The 18,390-nt window shown below is 36.4% G+C and overlaps 1 protein-coding gene across 1 annotated transcript in view; it reads left to right on the top strand.

Annotated features, from left to right (window-relative positions):
- NSUN6 (NOP2/Sun RNA methyltransferase 6) overlaps positions 1-18,390 on the top strand; it is a 43,112-nt gene that overhangs the window by 15,611 nt on the left and 9,111 nt on the right. The window contains exons 6-9 of the mRNA XM_090266574.1: positions 40-121; positions 2,583-2,702; positions 5,119-5,263; positions 14,593-14,741. Coding sequence (XP_090122700.1) covers positions 40-121; positions 2,583-2,702; positions 5,119-5,263; positions 14,593-14,741 — 496 coding nt within the window. The remainder of the gene's footprint in view (positions 1-39; positions 122-2,582; positions 2,703-5,118; positions 5,264-14,592; positions 14,742-18,390) is intronic.

The following is an 18,390-nucleotide window of genomic DNA, read 5'->3' as shown; positions in this document are numbered from 1 at the left end:
TAATTCATACAGATTAACACTAGATTTCCTACGTTTCAGAGGTATAGGCATAAGAATGACAGAACCATTATATCTCAGCCCTTCATTTGATAATGTTCTGCCCAGCTACTTATTTTTACAGGTAAGTGATTGTAAAATGTTTAGTGATATTGAAACATACCACAGTGAATTATTTGAAATCTAAGGGTGCTTTTTGTACTTCTATTAGCATACTTTTTTTGTGGTCTAGATATAAATTTTCTGATCTACCTTTGGTTAAGCAGTAAGAAAAAACTTTGTAAGCATTCTTTTTTTCCTCAACTGATTGACTGCCTTTTTGCCCAAGGGTGCTTTAATATAAAGCTTATTATAATTTTTGCTTTCCATCTCAAAATATCAATCTGTAAATAATACATGCATTTGCTATACATATATGTGTTTATTTGTAACTTTGAGTAAGATTTAACCACTAACATTTTTGTCAGGTAGTTATTGTGGTGCTGTAACAACTAATTTGTTTTGCCTTGTTTGGTTTATTAACTACTTGTGTGTACACTAACTGATTTGTTACAATCTGGTTAAGTGGCATTATTGTCACTATTGTTATTATTATTATTACTCCCAATATAAGAAGAAGATAATGAAGATCAGATCTGTTAGGGTTCTTGAATGGTGTTACGCAAATTAATGGAGCCTTCAGATTTGAAGCATTTGTTTTCTTCTAGGATTTTTATGGTTTAAGGTTTTGCATTCAAGTCTTTGATCCATTTTGAATTGAGTTTTGTATATGGTATCAGACAGTAGTCCAGTTTCATTCTCTGCATGTGGCTGTTCAATATTCTCAACACCACTTATTGAAAAGACTGTCCTTTCCCTATTGTGTATTCTTGGCTTCTTTGTCATACATAATTGACCATATATGTGTGAATTTATTTCTTGGCTCTATTCTGTTTCATTGATCTGTGCCTGTTTTTATGCTAGTAACATGGTTTTAACCACTGAAACTTTGTAATAGAGTTTGAAATCTGAGAGCATGATGCCTCCAGCTTTGTTCTTTCTAAATATTGCTTTGGCTATTTGAAGACTTCTGTGGTCCCATATGAAATTTATGATTTTTTTTGTTTCTGAACATTGAAAAAAAACTTACAAGCTGATTCTCTTGTGTAGCCAGGATTGAGAAATACTGCAAAGAAAGGTAATAGGCTAAATTGGTTAAAAGAACTGTCATTATTTATATACTTAGTGAAGCTTCTTTACTTGGACTATTGGATAATTTTTACTTATTGCACGATGAGAAGGTTTTTAACATGTTACTTATTTCAGTAAAAATTTCTGTCGTCTTTGACCAATATATTAATTGTATCTCTCTTACGAAATTGTATCTCTCTTACGAGTTAAGCATAACCAGTCTCTAGATAAAGAATTTCTATTAGCAACATACTTGTTTTAGTGTTTCCATATTAGAGTTCAATTTAAAAAGTTTTTTGGAATAGCCCACACTCTTGAGAGAAACTATCTGTAACAGGTGAAGTCGTTCTTAGTGTTCAGTGTTGAGGGACTGCTTTTTAGGTACCTCAGTTGTTTGCTGATTTTAATGCTTCCTGTATCCATGGGGTGGGGCGGGGTGGGGGGCAGCAATTTGCTTGTTTGTGTCTCCTTTCTCACCATTGATTTTGTTTTGGACTGGTGCTCTTGGATTCACTTGAGAGTATTGTAACTCTCTCACAGTTCTTGAGATATAAATGTTTGGATGTGAATGTTTTGGTATAAGAATGAATTGAAATCTTTAAACTTTAAATAACCCTATGCTTGTTAGTCTTTACATTTTTTCTTGCCAATTTTTAAAGTGATATAATTATTTTGTTATATTATTCTATCTTATTTAAGACTGTTATCCTGTAGTAACAGTCCATATGTAATTAATACTAATAGTGATTTTAATATAACTTATTGCTATAGATAGAGGTATATTTGGGTTGTATAATCTCATATATTTCTAGATGTCTATCAGAAATATGAAGGATTTTTTTACATTTTATTTTTCTCCTACCAAAATGTGGCAGTGGGGGGAAGATAGGAACCCAAATGTGCCTTTCAGTGGCATTAGCAGCATAAAACGGGGATATTAAAATGAGAATTAGATGATGGTGCACCTGAAATTCCAAGTTTTTATACATTTTCTGGGGAAAAGATCCAGAGCTTTCTCGTATTTTTAAGGATCCTTTGCCTCCAAAGTATTGAGAACCACTGAATTGAAAAAGGAGGGGGGTCAGTAAAGGTGGAAGGGGATATTAGAGGGATAAATGGCAATGGAGAAAATGTAACAAAAAAGAAAGGCCAATATGCCTTTATTGCTGGATTGATTGGAGAAATGCATTGTGCGTGTGCATGAGTGTGTATGTGCATGTGAATGTCCTATGGGATTATGGGATACTCTAGGAAATTGAGAATTTCCTGAGACCAGTTACAAAATTTGTTACAAAAATTGTTCTTTTGACAGACAATGCAGTACTAGATTACCCCCAAAGATTTCTTTATGTTCTCTGATTCTGAAATTTAAATTGATTTCGAGTAATTTATAATTGATTTTTTTTTCTTTATAGAATTTACCATCTGCTGTAGTAACTCATGTTCTGGATCCTCAACCTGGAGAGAAGGTTCTAGATTTGTGTGCAGCACCTGGAGGCAAAACAACACACATTGCAGCACTAATGCATGATCAGGTGAGACTGTGTTCACAACAAAACTGTCACTGTATTACATATTTCAGGGATTAACGTGGTACTACATGTGATTTATGATACATTATGCAGACATTCATAATCTGACGTATTTCAGATTCAGCCAAAGGGAAGACTATTCAGTGATGTCACTCATCACATATTAAGTTCAGTAAACAATTATCACTTGTGAAGAATATCCCAAGATCTTGAGTCCCAAATTTGCTAATACATTTATAAGTTCTTTTGTCATAAAATTTAGTTTAAATGAAACATTTAAGAGATTATTCCATGTTGCTAATTATACCACGTTTGAAAGTATTGAAATAAATTCTGCCACTAAAATGATTTGACAGTATATACATATTTTTGAAGTGAACATATCCTCAAGGTTTTCTTATCACGCAGTAAAACAAAATATGCAGCTTAGAACTGGAACGCTTGGCCCTTTCTCTTCTTACTTCCTCCTAGTTCAAAATGCTTGCATTTCTTAATAGCCAGCATTTTCTTAGCTCTACAGGTGGGTTCAATGTATTCCAGCCTCAGCACAACCTTAGCAGTTTTAGCCTTCTTCTGTTTTGGGGGGTCCCCGCTAGTATGTGCACCACATATGCACACACGTATACTCTTTTGCAGCAGCACATGGTTAACCTCAGTGAGTAACCTTAAGTAACTAAGAAAGATATTTGTTGTCCCCTTAATTTATAGTGTCATATTTGATGTTTGCTTAGAGGTGTTTATTCATAGAAATTTTATTTTCTCTTGTAAGAAGTCTTTCCAAATAGAGCCTGGATATTGTTGTTGTATCTGTTGTTATGTTGGTTTTATACTGCCATGTAAAAATGACCACAAAGCCTTTGCGGCATACAACTAAACTTGTATTCAGCCCCAGAGTCTGGGATTCAGCTGGTCCTGCTAGACTTGTTCGTACACCTGATCCACAGTTTGCTAGCGGTTCCGAGGATCTTGGGTGGACTCATTCACTTGGTTTTGGTTGGTGTTGCCTTATCTAAAGTGACTCCAGCTGAGGCCACTAGGGCGCCCTGCCTCTCTGGTCTGTGTATTTTTTTATGCCTCCTGCTAGGAACAGGAGGCTGGCTGAGCTGAGGGAAAACATTAAGGGTTGGCCTTGGCTGAGGGCCAAGAAGAGCAAGTTCTTTTCATTTCTCACCTTGCATCACATTTACTCTCATCCCTTTGGCCAACACAAATCACATAGTTGAGCCTGAGTCAGAATGGCAGGGTATTGCAAGGTAAATGGCAAAGGATGAGGGTATGTGGGGAATTAATTGAACTGAAGTTAGGCAATCTCTCCCAATGTGCCAGCAATATGGAAATAAACCATAATAGACATATTTGAGCCTGAATGACTTTAGATTGTGTTGCTGCTTTTGATTTGTTGATTTATTTTGATAGTTAAATTTTGTGTAAGTTTATCTTCCTGTCTTTACTTTTGTAAAAGTAGCTTTCAGTCAGTAGAGTTACTCCTTCACTGCAGTACATTTGAAATTTATTCTGGTTGTTTTGCCTACTTTTTCATTTCAGTTCACTTGAAATGGTTTTTCTGTTTGTCAAAGTAGTAATTGCAGCTATGTCTACCATTAAACCTGTTGTCACATTTAGGAACATTATCACTAAATTCCTGATATTGTAGACTATGCGATTGATGCATATGTCATGCAAGGACAGTGTATAGAAAGGGAACAAAAGCAATAAAATACATTGAAGGGTTAATTTCACCATCTCTGCAATATCATTTCATAGTATGTTTTAAAATACCATATAAATATTGCAATACATTCATAAAATGACCTCTTATTTTTATTGACTTTGACTTAACTAAAGTATAACCATTTAAAATTATTTTTGAACTATGGTTTATACATCTAGAACATTTTGCTATGATATACACTTAATATTTTTCTGTCTTTTGTTGTCAGAATTCACATGAATTATATGTGTATGTCTTTGAAAATATTGAGATTGAGGATTGGTTTTGTAAGTAATATTTATCTGTATCTTAAAGCACTAGAAGGCAGGTGTCCCAGGACATTAGTTCATGTTCTTCCATAGGTGAGCAGGGCACATCAAGTTGGTGATTTTTAATGTTGAACTCCAATGGATGTTCTTAAGTTTCTTTAGAAGATTGCAAATGCTATTTTTGGTTTTGACTTTTGTTGATTAAAAGTAGCTGTGCATTATAAGAAAATTATCTGGCAAGAAGGTGTTTGTTTTTAAAATAGGAAAGACTTAATAAGTATTTAATATAAATTCCATATACATTTGGTTAATTAATTCAGCTTTAAAACTAGGCGTAGGAGGAAAACGAAGGCCATTATTTTTCATGGTTTTCTTAGTTTTAATAATTTTCATAATTGCTTTGTATTTACACTTAATGTGTTCTTGTTTGCTTGTTTAGGGAGAAGTAATAGCACTGGATAAAATATCCCACAAAGTAAAAAAAATAAAACAGAATGCTTTATTATTAGGGCTGAAATCTATTCGGGCTTTTTGCTTTGATGGAACAAAGGCGCTTAAACTTGACATGGCTGAGGACACAGAAGGTGAGTTAAATTTTATCCTTTTAAGGCTTTTATAGACAAGTAGGTTTGCTCTCACTATTCTAGACCCAAACTATCCAGAGGGCCTTGAAACTTTGCCATGAATCTAAGATATTTTGCTGTAATAGATATATTTTTTGGCTTTTCATCTTATCCATGAACATCAAGTTTTTAATAATAGAAGTCAAACCTCCAAGACTTGGTCAAACTCTTTATACTTGACATACTTGCTTTAATACCATTTCACATCTCAGAAAGCTTCTGAGCCTTTCAGTATTATGATTCCTGATCTATTTGGTATTCATTTTTCTTGAGGAATGGGACTGTGGAGCTGGGAAGGGAGGAAAAGCTGTTACATTTATTAACTCACTCTGTCTCTATTTCTCTATCTCTTGTCTCTTTGTTTAGATTTGATTTCATGAAATACTGGAGAAACTTGCATATTTTGATGAACTAATGACTTTTTAAAAGCTGAGGATGTGGTCTTAGATTTTCCATGCCTTTACAGATCATCTAGATTGCCATAGTTAACAAAATTCAAGGAGTAAATTTGAAGATCTAGTTGTCTTTATTAAGCCAGTTCATGAATCGGGCAACATACCATCTAGCAACTGAAAGCTGCTCCCAGTAGCTGTACAAAGTGGAAGGTTTTTATAGGAAAAGGGTGGGGCCAGAGAGATATTAATACAAGAAAAAAGGGATTATTTTTAGGCCAGGACACCTTTTCTTTCTCTTTCTGGAAAGAGAAGGGGATGGATTTTATCCTGTAGGTTGCTTTTTCTTTCTATGGAGGCTGTAGAGGGCCCACAGTGACACATTACCTTACTGGTGCTTGACCAGAAAGGTATTTATGGGAGAGTTGAAATGGTAATTAAATTGGGTGTTAAATCCAGGTTTGGTATCATGGACTTCTAGCACCAACCAAGTAATGCCATTTTTGGACTGGGTTATGGTTTTTCTCTTTAATACCATTAGGAAAAATACTCCTTCTAACCCTGTAGTTTGCCTGTATATTAGCTGTCATTCATAAAAATGACTAGTAGACAATAGATAGTTCAATATAATCCATTACTATCACTTCACTAAAATTGTTGTTAGGTCACCAATTTTTATGTATCTATGACTTACGTGATCATATTCACAAGCATAGTAGGTTGGAATTAGGGTAAGAAAAATCGGTATATAGGAATAGTGATTTTAGAGGTCAGTCTTTAGTGCTATAAACTAAATTGGTATATACAATCATTGATTTTTCACTCATTCATATCACTTTGTGTGCTAAATAACAGTCATAGATCATCACCTTTAGCTATTTTTTTCATCAACACTGTTTAATAACAGATATTCTCTGGTAGTTTGATTTGGTGTGTTAAGCATATGACTGTCAGACAGTAGACCCAATCGATTTGATAGAAAATGTATCAGTAATGATGTGAAAATCAACATTTTGAAACTCATAAAAAGTGAGAAATTATTTTGCAACATCTGCCTAATATAGTAAGCCAGATGAGATTTAAAAAGCAAACAAACAAATGAACCACATGGAATGCTTCCTAAAAATAAGGCTTGTTTTGAGGAACAGTGTCTAGGCTGTTATTTGTCCTCTGTAACAACAGGTCTGACTGAATTTCCTAATTACCTGAGAACAGAATTTCACAGTCAGTTGATTGTCAACCCCAGACAGTTAGCCAGAGGTTCACTGGAGATTTATTTGAGAGTATAGGCCGAGGGACGGTGCCAGAGAGATCCAGAACACAGTGGTTTAGAAAAGATAGAAGTGTGTTTTGTTTGTTTGTTTTTGTTTATTTTTGTTTCACCTAACAGGTAGAAGTAGATGTCCAGTGCTAGCATTTTCATTTCTGGGTTCAAGACAGCTTTTCCAGTTCTTTTGAAGGGGAAGGAAGAGGGACTAGGAGACTTCACTGCCAGTCTTTTTAAGGGCAGGACCTGGAAGCAGGAATGTGATATGATTTATAATAAGAAAAACATTAAGGTTTATTCATGTTATAGCATGTATGAGTACTTCATTCCTTTTTATGTTTGAATAATATTGCAGTATAAGGGTAATGTTACATTTTATTTATCTATTCCTCAGTTGATGGACATTTGGATTTTCCCCCTTTTTGGCTCTTATGAATAATGTTGCTGTGGACATTTGTGTGTAAGTTTTTGTGTGGACATATGTCTCATTTCTGTTGAGTATATAAATTGCCAGATCATGTAGTAACTCTGTTTAACCTTTTGCAGAGCTGCCAGATTTTTATTTTTATTTTTGAAAGGTTTTATTTATTTACTTTCAGAGAGAGGGGAAGGGAGGGAGAAAGGGAGAGGAAGCATCAATATGCAAGAGATACATCAATTGGTTGCGTCGCCCCCAACTGGGGATCTGGCCTGCAACCCAGGCATGTGCCCTGACTGGGAATCCAACCAGCGACCTTTCAGTTCACAGGCCAGTGCTCATTCCACTGAGCCACACCAGCCAGAGCTACCAGACTTTTAAAAAGCAGCCACTCCATGAGAGTCATTTTTCTCTTGCAGCTTTAAAGATATTTTTCTTTGCATTTGGCTTTCAAAATTTTTATTATGATGTGTCTGATAGCTGATCTTTTTGCATTTGTGCTACCTACCTAAAGTTTGTTGAGCTTCTTGCATAATTTTTTCAAATATTTTTTTACTTTTGCTCTTTCTTCTTCTGTCGCTCTTATTATGTACCTCTATATATACTATTATTAGAGCTTCTATTTTTAACCCTCACCTGAGGATATTTTTATTGATTTTAGAGAGAGAGGAAGGGAGAGAGATAGAAACCATCCATGTGAGAGAGAAACATAAATCAGTTGCCTCTCATGTGTGCCCTTACTGGAGATTGAACCCACAACCTTTTGGTGTATGAGATGATGCTCCAACCTACTGAGCCACCTGACCAGGGCTTATTATGTATATATTCGTGTGCTTAATGGTGTCACACACTTCTTGGAGACGGTGTTTATTCTTCTTCTTTTGTCTCTGATCTTCAATTTATATAATCTCTGTTCTATCTTGAAGTATACTAATTCTTTTTTTTCTCTCAGTTTAACTCTATGATTGAGTCCGTCTAGTACATTTTCATTTGTCTAATTACCAGAATTTCCATTTGTTTTATTTTCTGTATTCTTTCCATTACCATTTATTTCTCCTATACCTTCTTCCACCTCCACCCCTCCAACCCCCACCCCCAAGAACTGTTAACCTGCTCTCTATCTTTGAATATGTGTCTATTTTGCTTGTGTGTTTTTTGTAATTTGTATTTATTGATATATTTTATTTGGTGAGGCATTGTTGCTGTATGTTCTTTTACTTCCTGAAGCATAGTTTCTTTTTATTTTTTGAGTGTATTTTATTGGATGTTTTAGGGTCTTTGCTAAGTCTGCAATCTACACCCTCTAAGAGATAGTTTCTGTTGTGTTGGGTTACACTTTCATGTTTCTTTTTATAGCTCATAATTTGTTGTTGTTGAAAACTGAACATTTTGAGTAATGAGTTGTAACAACTCTAGGTACAAATCACTCCTCCCCAGGCTTGTAGCTGTTGTTTGCTTATCTGTTTACTGTGATGGCTGGACTGTTGTTTTAGTAAATTATATTTCATAGGCATGTACACAGTAATCCTGGGATGACTGTTTTTATGAGGGCTCTCTTTATTATCTCTTTCCTTGGTCTTTGTGTTAAATAAACTGTCTGCTTCAGTTGGTATCACAAGATGCTATCTGCCTCCACTAATTTCATGTTGGTTATGCTGTTGTTTTCAATAGTGCTGTGGGGCATGAATTGCTTCAGCGTCTGGACCCAACAAATTTGAGGCCTTTGCATAGGTAATCTTTGAGGCCAGTCTTTGAGGTTTGTTCTCACCCCAGGGGGGCTCTTCTTAGCTCTCTCATTACTTAGTTCTGTTAAACTTCTGGCCGGTCTGTGGTTTTGCTTATTGTTCTGGAGCTGCCAGCCTCCTCATAATTGCATACCACCCCAATCTCCATCATTTTCAAGGGCGCCCTTAGGCTTAAACTTCCCAAGATCCTGGCCAAAATAAAGGCAGTTAACTTGGGGAGAGCACCTGTGCTCTGTTTTTACTTGCTACCTATCCCCTTTGGCAAAACCTTGGGGGCCATTGTTCTAGAAATGATGCCAGGATAGTGACCTGTTTCTCTTGGAGTGACACCCGATGAGTGAGCGGCAAGTGCTGGGTTGGGAGGACATTCTCTGCTGTTCTCAGCTTGCTTCCCGAATGTGAAACTTCTTCGCCACCAGTAAGTTGGGTTGAGGGCAGATGGGGTTTACTGTTCTCAGCCTGTGTGCCTGAGGTGCAGCTGCCCACCAGTGAAGGGGGGTGGGTGGAGGAAGGCCGCCCCAGAGTTTTCGCTGCCTCTGCCCTATGCGACCTAAGGGGGAGGGAAGATGAGACATGCTGGCAGACCTGCCCTTCAGGGTGGGGTCCCCTTGACTGGGAGCTCAGGGGGAGAGGGAGCCCTGTGTTCTTTGCTGTTCCCACATGAAGTGGACTTTTCATTCTGAGCCTCCGGTAGGAGAGAGGCAGTTGGAACAAAGGAAAGAATGGCTTGTGACTCAAATGCCATAGATTGTCACTATGCTTACCAAGATGTTTATTTTCTTCAATAAATGTTACTTTCATTTGGTGTATATGCTGGACATTTCCAGATACTTTAAATGGTGGTTTTGTCTTTTGTAATTTTCACCAGTTATGGTTGTTTCACTGGAGAGAAGGTTGTGGAACTCCTCATGCCCTCATTCCAAAAGTTGTCTCAGTCTCATTTTTTTAAAAACATAAAATTACTCCTGAATTACAGACTGTCCCAAAATGATGCAGCGTTAGAAATCTCTAAAGGTAATTCCAAGATCATATATTATGAGGAAATGGTTTGACTAAACAAAAATGTGGCCACTCCTGAGACAGGTTAGTAAGAATCTAGGAAAATGTTTTAGCAAGTGGAATAGGGAAACTGAGACAGCTGAACAAACTGGCCAAGCAATTTACAGCCAGATACAGAAGGTCACCTCCCTAGACGTAACATCTAGGCCTCAGTTGTATTTCAGCTTCAGGCCCAGAAAAGCAGCAGAACCAGGTGGGGACTGCAGGACCAACTGCAATGATTGGTAAGCTCCTGCCCTGGTGCTGACCAATCAATAAGGGCCACAACCCTAAGAGAACTGATGACTATGTTGCTAAAACCCTCCCCTGAGACCTCCCTTAAGACTCCTGCCTGCAAGAGAGAGAGCGAAAGCCTCAGGACTAAGGACCCAGCACACACTCTCCCTCTGGGGAGCAGCCCGGCCATTCCTTCCCCTCTCACATTCCCCCATTTCTTCCCTGACAGGCACGAGTCTCCTAAACTCTAAGGCACTGGGCAGTGTCAGCTTGTCCCGGGCTAATCGCCTGCACCTGTCCCCAAGGCCTCCTTTTCTTTGTCTTCTCATGAGCCATGCCAGCCCAGCCTGGGCTCTTTCATTGCTTCTTCTATGCTAGGCCCTTCCTTGTTTCACTGCCCCAGCTTTAATAACTGTACTTCCAGAACAAAAAGGAAAAACAAAACAAAAAATAAAAATTAATAAAAAAAAAAACAGAATAAATAAATAGATAAGTGTACTTCCTAGTCACCTGGACTCATGTTGTGAAATATTTCCTACATGAAGTCAAGAACGCATGCACTACCAGCTCGCCCTAACTCTTGCACTACATATTATATAAGCCTGACAAATGTGTCCCATGCCTTTCAAGTTTTGAAGAAGAGAAATTACTCTTGGACCAGGTACATTTGGGGAACACTTTGGTGATTTTGGGTGTGATCAAAGACAGGTTTAAAATATATTTATGCATTTCTTAGTTTAATTTCTGTATAGTCATCCAGTACCTCCTCTGAAAATTGTACTTTTTAGGAACAGTGAGTTCAGTGACTAGACATTGCTGCTACCCTCATCGAGGCCATGATGTATGGTGTGCCCTGTGCAGGAGCACTGGGCAGAGGGCCAGGGGATGGGGGTGGGGCTGAAATCTAGCCCGTGCTCTCTTCATCATGTGCAGGAAGGACTGTATTATTCCAGAGGTAGAGATACCTTAATTGTAGTTCACACAAAAGTATCTTGTGGGCTTGCAGATTTCCTGGCTTTTAAGGATTTTTCAGTGCTTGGGTGGGGGAGTGGGGGAATAAGACATGAACACTATTGCCTATATTCTAAGACTATACATCTAAAAGATATAAAATACTATGGGGAGCCAGAGACAGTACTTATTTCTCATAGGGACAATAGAAAAAGAGTTTAGGGGAGGAGGTGGCATTTGTTGGGCCTTGAAAAGGGTAGGTGGCATTTTGACAGATGGAAATGAGTGCAGGAGACATCTCAGGTAAAGAGAATAAGCAGAGACATGCAAATAGGAATGTTCATGCCTCTTTGGGTAACAAAGCAATGTTCTGTTTTGCTTTGTTTTTAACATTGGTGAATGTGGGTAAGTACAGAGAATGCAGCTGGAGAAGCAGACAAGGCCAGATTTTTAATAGTCTTTATTTGTTAATTTAAGAAGTTTATTTCATAGGGTTAGGTAGCTGTGAAACTATTAATAATTTTTGGTTTTAGTATATCAGAGGAATGAATAACTTGTTGAGAACTGTGTTTTAGGGGAATTCATCTTGCCACAGGATTCAACATAAAACTATACAAGGTATTTCAGTAGAATCTAGTATAAATTTATACTAAAGAGAGACAATTTAGTACAAAAAACAGTATAAGGAAACAGCTAAGTAAATGTTGGAGATTTGAAAAAGCAGAAGGAGATCACTTAGGGAGCCTAGAGGTAATGACTGCAGAAATCAGCTTCTCCCCTGTAGCAGGAGAAACAAAAGGAAGAGATTTACTTATTAGAATGAAAACACTTAGAGAAGAGGCTCCATGGAGGTGAAATTCAAAACTCTTAAGAAAGTGGGTGCTACCCAGCTGCTGCTTGTTCCTTGGGACTCAAAGCAATGTCCTGCAGCTGGGACATAGCCCTCTGAGGGAGAGTTCTCTCTCCACTTCAGACTGATATTTAATGTAGAAGTTAGACATTGGGATGCTTTAGGCAGGAGCAGCAAGGGAACAGGAGAGAAAGCCCCTGCTGTACGCCTCTTGTCTCTCATCTCCTCACCCCCTATCACTCATCTGTCTCCTTCCTGTGAATCTTGAAAGGAAGCCAGGAAGCAAGGGAGAACTGTTCAGAGTCCCCACCTCAGCCTGGTACAGCAGGGCACAGATGGGTGCATTTGGAGCTCAGAAAACGTAGATTAATAACTAGCATATTTGGGGCAAAACAAAAGCCCTTGAAATGGGTCTCAATCCATACAGGAATTTGGTATATGATAAAAGAAGCATTCCAAACCTGGAAGAAAGTATAAATTAGTTAATAAACAGGTCTGAGACAGATTATTTTGGATGGTGGGGGGAAGGATGTACACAAAAGTAATTTTGTAAACAATTAATTGAAAAAAGCTAGAAGCAGATAAAGATGAACATTTATCTGATTACACAAATGAATAAGATTTTAAAGCATGAAAGCAAAGGTAAAACTGAACAAGAAAAAGATGTATTTAATATTCAATGATTAGATATGTAAAGATATTTCAAAACTTAGGCAACTGACATTTTGAGGGAAACATTTGGAAAATATATAATAGAGGAGAGATTAATGTCCTTAATATACAAAGAGTTCTTCTTATTAATAAGGAAAATACAACAATCTCAGTTGAAAAAGGCAGAAACAAAGAATGTGACCATATAAAGAAAAAATACAAATGGCCAATAAAATAATTGTCAACTTTGATGAGGATTTTGGGAAGACAAATACACTCATGATAATGGAAGTGCAAATTGGTATAGTCTTTCTAGAGGATGTTTATCAGTATATATATATATATATATAAAACCTTAAAAATAATTGTTTACTTTGAAAAGATATTTCCGGAGACAGTAGGTAAAAAAGCAAGGATGGTTATAGATGGAGATGAGTCAAATCAATAGAACTTGTGTCTGACAGTTTTGCAATCAGAGAAAAGCAGGTTATGTTGGTGTGAGATTCAGAACGGTGCTGTGGGTACTGTGGGAAATCAAGTAGCTTTGTAAAAAAGCAGTTAGCAGCAGTATCTTTCTAGCAGTTAGCTAGCATAAATACATGAGCAGATTGCTTGGTATTATAACTTTCTCCAGTTACAATAAAGGTATCAGAAGTTGGAGTGGAGAAATTACTTAAGTGAATGCAAAGGGAAACCTGTGGAAGATTGGATCCAGGGGCCTATTAACTCACTGTAGAGCATAGCCTTGCAGATGGCCCAGAAGTGAGGAGAGTGGGAAACCACAGAATTAGTATGTTTGACTAGAACCTAATTGGTGCTCTTTTTTCTGGGGCTATCTGCAGTAGGGATTACCAGAGAAAGTACTGCCTTTCAGAATAACTTGAATTCATCATTCTCATGAATTGTGGCTTCTGACATTGAGAATACAAGGTCTTGTTTGATTAGGCCTTGGTTTATACTGTATCAACAGAATAACCCTCAATTTAATAATCCCATTTCTAACCTTTTTATAACGTCAGATCTAAATAAGGGGGACACCCTCCAAAACGGAATTTATTTGTAAAAATTTGTGTTTAAACTTCAGTCACCTTCAAAGTACTCTCCATTTAATGTGATACACCTATTGGGACTTTTTTTCCCACTACTCAAAAATAGTTTTTGAACTCATTGATTTTGATTCCTTTTAGTGCTTGTACTGTTTTTTGTTTTACCTCTTCCACACTGGCAAAATGTTTCCCTTTGAGGACTTGGTCTATCTGGGAAAATAAAAAAGTTCCTCTGGGTGGATAAGGCGGGTGGAGCATGGGGTCATGCCTTTTTTAGGTAAAAAAAAAACAACTGTTGAGCACACAGTGCAGTGTGGGCAGGTGTGCTCATAAATCACCCATCATGAAATGGGCAAACACATTGAAAGAGTCTTCAAAAAAAATTTACTAAGGCTGAACTCAGCCTCTCACAACAACACCAGTTGGTACTGGGTTCCTAGAACATTCACCCAGTGAGGGAAGCCTGTACTACAAGAGGCCCACCCTCCAGAAGATATTTTCAGATTTTTTTTTGGTCCCACCTTGTATTAAATATAAGTCAGAATTAGTTTCACCAGGTACTTGATTGAAGACAAGAATTATTTTTCTCTGTTCCAGACTATGATTTTATATTCCTGAGAATTGCTTCTGTCTCAGCAGTTTTTTATTGTAAACCAGCAGGTCAGATACAAATATGTTTATAATTCTGTTTATAGGAGAGCCTCCATTCTTACCAGAATCTTTTGACCGAATTCTTCTTGATGCACCCTGCAGTGGAATGGGACAGAGACCAAACATGGCTTGTTCTTGGACTTTGAAGGAAGTGACATCATATCAACCATTACAGCGAAAACTCTTTACTGTGGTATGTGATGATACTTTGCTGTGAAAGAAAGTTGGCCTTCACTAGCTTGATGTTTAAAAGACTGAATGCAGTGTCCATAGCAGTGTTATTTTCAATAACCAAAATGTGAACACAACTGAAGTGTCCATCAGCAGATAAATGAATAAGCAGAATGTGGTATACAGTATTCCCTCACTTACCATGGGTATTATGTTCTAGGCCACCCCCCTGTGTTAGGTGAAAATCCACGAAGTAGGAACCTTACATTTATTTTAGTATTTATATATATTTTAAGGCTTTATAAACCCTTCCCACACACTTATAAACCATTCCCACTCTCTTATTAACCTTTTCCACACTTTTATAAACACTACTTATGTTCTTAAACATATTCTACACTCTTAAACCTACGTAATTTTAACAACATACATATACAGTACCGCAAAATTCGCTATATAGAGGAAAATCCATGATAAATAATTAAATATAATATTTTTAAAAATCCTGTGATACAGTGAGGCTGCTATAAGTGAACCGCGATATAGAGAGGGACTACTATATACATTCAATGGAATATAATTAGCCTTACAAAAGAATGCAATTCCGATACATGCTACAACATAGATGACCTTTGAAAACATTATGCCAGACACAAAATGACAAATATTGTATGATTTCATTTATATAATATAACCAGAACATGCAAATTCATAGAGACTAGTGGTTACCAGGAGCTGGAGGTATGAAAGAATAAGCAGTTATTGTATAATGGGTACAGAGTTTAAGTATGGGATGATGAAAATAATCTAGAGATGGATAATGGTGATGGTTGCTTAACACTGTGAATGTACTTAATGCCACTGAATTGTAAACTTAAACATGCTTAATATGGTAAATTTGTTGTGTATATTTTACCACTCAAAAAAGGACAGAGAAGGCCTAGTTTTAAATAACAGGGAGCTTTCCTTTATGTTGACTTCATTACAGGGAATAGTAGAATTTCTTCACTGAGATGCAATGAATTTCAAACATTCTGCTTTACTTTTACAAATGTCACTGGATTGTTTACTACTTGATGTAAATAATTATATACAAAACAATTTACTCTTTTTAATGGTGTCCCTGGATCATCTTAGATAGCAAATTAGAAGTGGTAAGTCCAGTTACATAGTAAGTCCAGTGTCTGATCACTATGTGTAAACCTGAAACCAATATAGTAATATTGTTATGTCAACATAACAATGAAAAAAGTTTTTGTAAAAGTGAGAAATCCAAACAAAATAAAAATGAGAAGTGACAGTGTCCAGTGTAGGAGATAGGAGAATCATAAAAACTTCACAAATTTAACTGGTAACCAGTACATTTCAGGAGAAGCCCAGATATAATATTTGAGAATTTTTCTCAGTTTTTCAAAAAAATGATATAGTAGATTACACTGAATACAGATAACATTTGTTCAAGGATTACTTCATTATTTTTTACTCAGGTCTTATTATAAATACATAGGCTGCCGCAATAATGGATGCAATATTAGTCTTTAAAGTTGTCTTTGAGTACATTTCTAGTCCTCTCTCCTGTTTTCTCCTTTCATACACAAAGGTGGCACCCCTGGTAGTAGAGTATTTAACTTTTTCTTCTACACAGTCTGTGAAGAACGCATCCTGGGAATTAAAACAGCAAGCAGCATAAAAGAAACCTTACTGATAACCAAAATCCATTTTGACTGGGAGGTAAAATTAGAACACTGTCTTACGACACTTGGACTCTCTTTCTAGGCCATAGGGAAAAGAAAATTCAGAAAGCCTACTTAGGATGCATTATCTCAATAAAAAGGAACAGCTGACAGTGTGAGGGAATTGAAAATACAGCAGGTATGCCATCTGGCATGGATAGAAATTGACTGAGAATGTGAACTTAGAATCAGACCTTTTTTCTTAGTTAATTTATTTTTTCAATTAGAGATGATATGCGATATTTTATTAGTTATTGCTGCACAACATGGTGATTAGACACTTATATGAACTCATCACCCTCTTAACTCTTATACCCATCTGACACCACATAAATTCGTATGGGCTTGGCCAAAAAGTTCATTTAGTTTTTTTTAATAAAATAAAAAACACATTTTTCATTTTTACCAATAATTTTATTGGTTTGGGTATTTTGAATATGTCGGCTGCTTCCCGTGTGGTAGAACGTCTATTGTTCTCAATGAATGTCTTGAAATGATTGCATCAACTTCAACTGGTCTACCTGACCGTGGAACATCATCCAGCAGGAAACTTTGCAAACCACTTTTGACACGTTCGATCAATCACAGCACCTTCTCCATACACTGCACAAATCTTTTTTTGCATTCCAGTTGAGTTTTTACCTTACTTGAAATAATAAAGAATAACATGCCAAAATGTTGCATTTTTACCCATCTTCAATATTAAAATGGATACACAAAATTTCATTCACCAATTTTGATAATTTTTTTTTAAATGCACACTGAGATGACAGCTGTCACAATACAGTCTGACAAAATTGTTTCAAATGAAGTTAGACAGCTAAGCACTACTAGAGCCGTCTTATGGAAAAAAAAAAAAAAAAAACTTTTTGGCTAACCCAATTGACTGTATTCTCCATGCTGTACTTTACATCCATGTCCACCCATCCCCTCAACCACCTCCCATCTGGCCACCATCACCTTGTTCCCTGTATCTATGAATTTGTTTCTGTTTCGCTTGTTCATTTAATTTATTTTTTAGATTCCACATAGAAGAAATCACATGGTATATTTCTCTAATGTATTTCACTTGACATAATACTCACAAGATCAATCCGTGTTATTGCAGAGGTAATATTTAATCTTTTTTATGTCTGAGTAATATTGAATATATGTGTCATATCTTGATTCATTCATCTATTGATACTAGGTTGCTTCTGTATCTTGACTGTTGTAAATAATGCTGCAGGGAACATCCCCATGCATATATCCTTTCCAATTAGTGTTTTGGATTTCTTCAGGTAAATATCCAGAAGTGGAATTGCTGGGTCATATGATAGTTTTATTTTTAATTTTTTGAGGAAGCACCATAGAGTTTTTCACCAATTTACTACACCAATTTACACCAATTTACAATTCTACCAACAGTGCATGAGGATTCCTTTTTCTCCATATTTTCACCAAGACTTGTTGTTTGTTGGTTTATTGATGGTAGTCATTCTGATGGGTGAAGTCATATTTCAATGTGGTTTTAATAGGCATTTCCCTGATGATTAGTGACATTGAGCATCTTTTCTTATGTCTGTTGGTGACCTGTACATCCTCTTTGGAGAAATGTTTTTACGGGTTCTCTTCCCTTTTAAAAATCTAATTTTTTTTTTTTTGGTGTTGAATTATATAACTGTCTTATACATTTTGAATATTAACCCCTTATCAAATGTATTATTGGTAAATACCTTCCTTCATTCAGTAGATTGTCTTTTTGTATTGTTGATGGTTTTCTTTGCCATGCAGAAACTTCTTAGTTTAATGTAGTTCCATTTGTTTAATTTTTCTGTAATTTTCCTTGCCTGAGCAGATATATCAAAAAAATATTGCTAAGGGTGATGTTACAGAGTTTACTGCTTATGTTTTCTTCTAGGAGTTTTAAGGTTTTAGGTCTTACATTTATGTTCTTAA

The sequence above is a fragment of the Furipterus horrens genome, unplaced genomic scaffold, assembly GCF_987537825.1.
Source record: "Furipterus horrens unplaced genomic scaffold, mFurHor1.1.pri manual_scaffold_2, whole genome shotgun sequence".
Lineage (NCBI taxonomy): Eukaryota > Metazoa > Chordata > Mammalia > Chiroptera > Furipteridae > Furipterus > Furipterus horrens.
The sequence above is the reverse complement of the archived record's forward strand: the minus strand, read 5'-3'. Positions and strand labels throughout refer to the sequence as shown.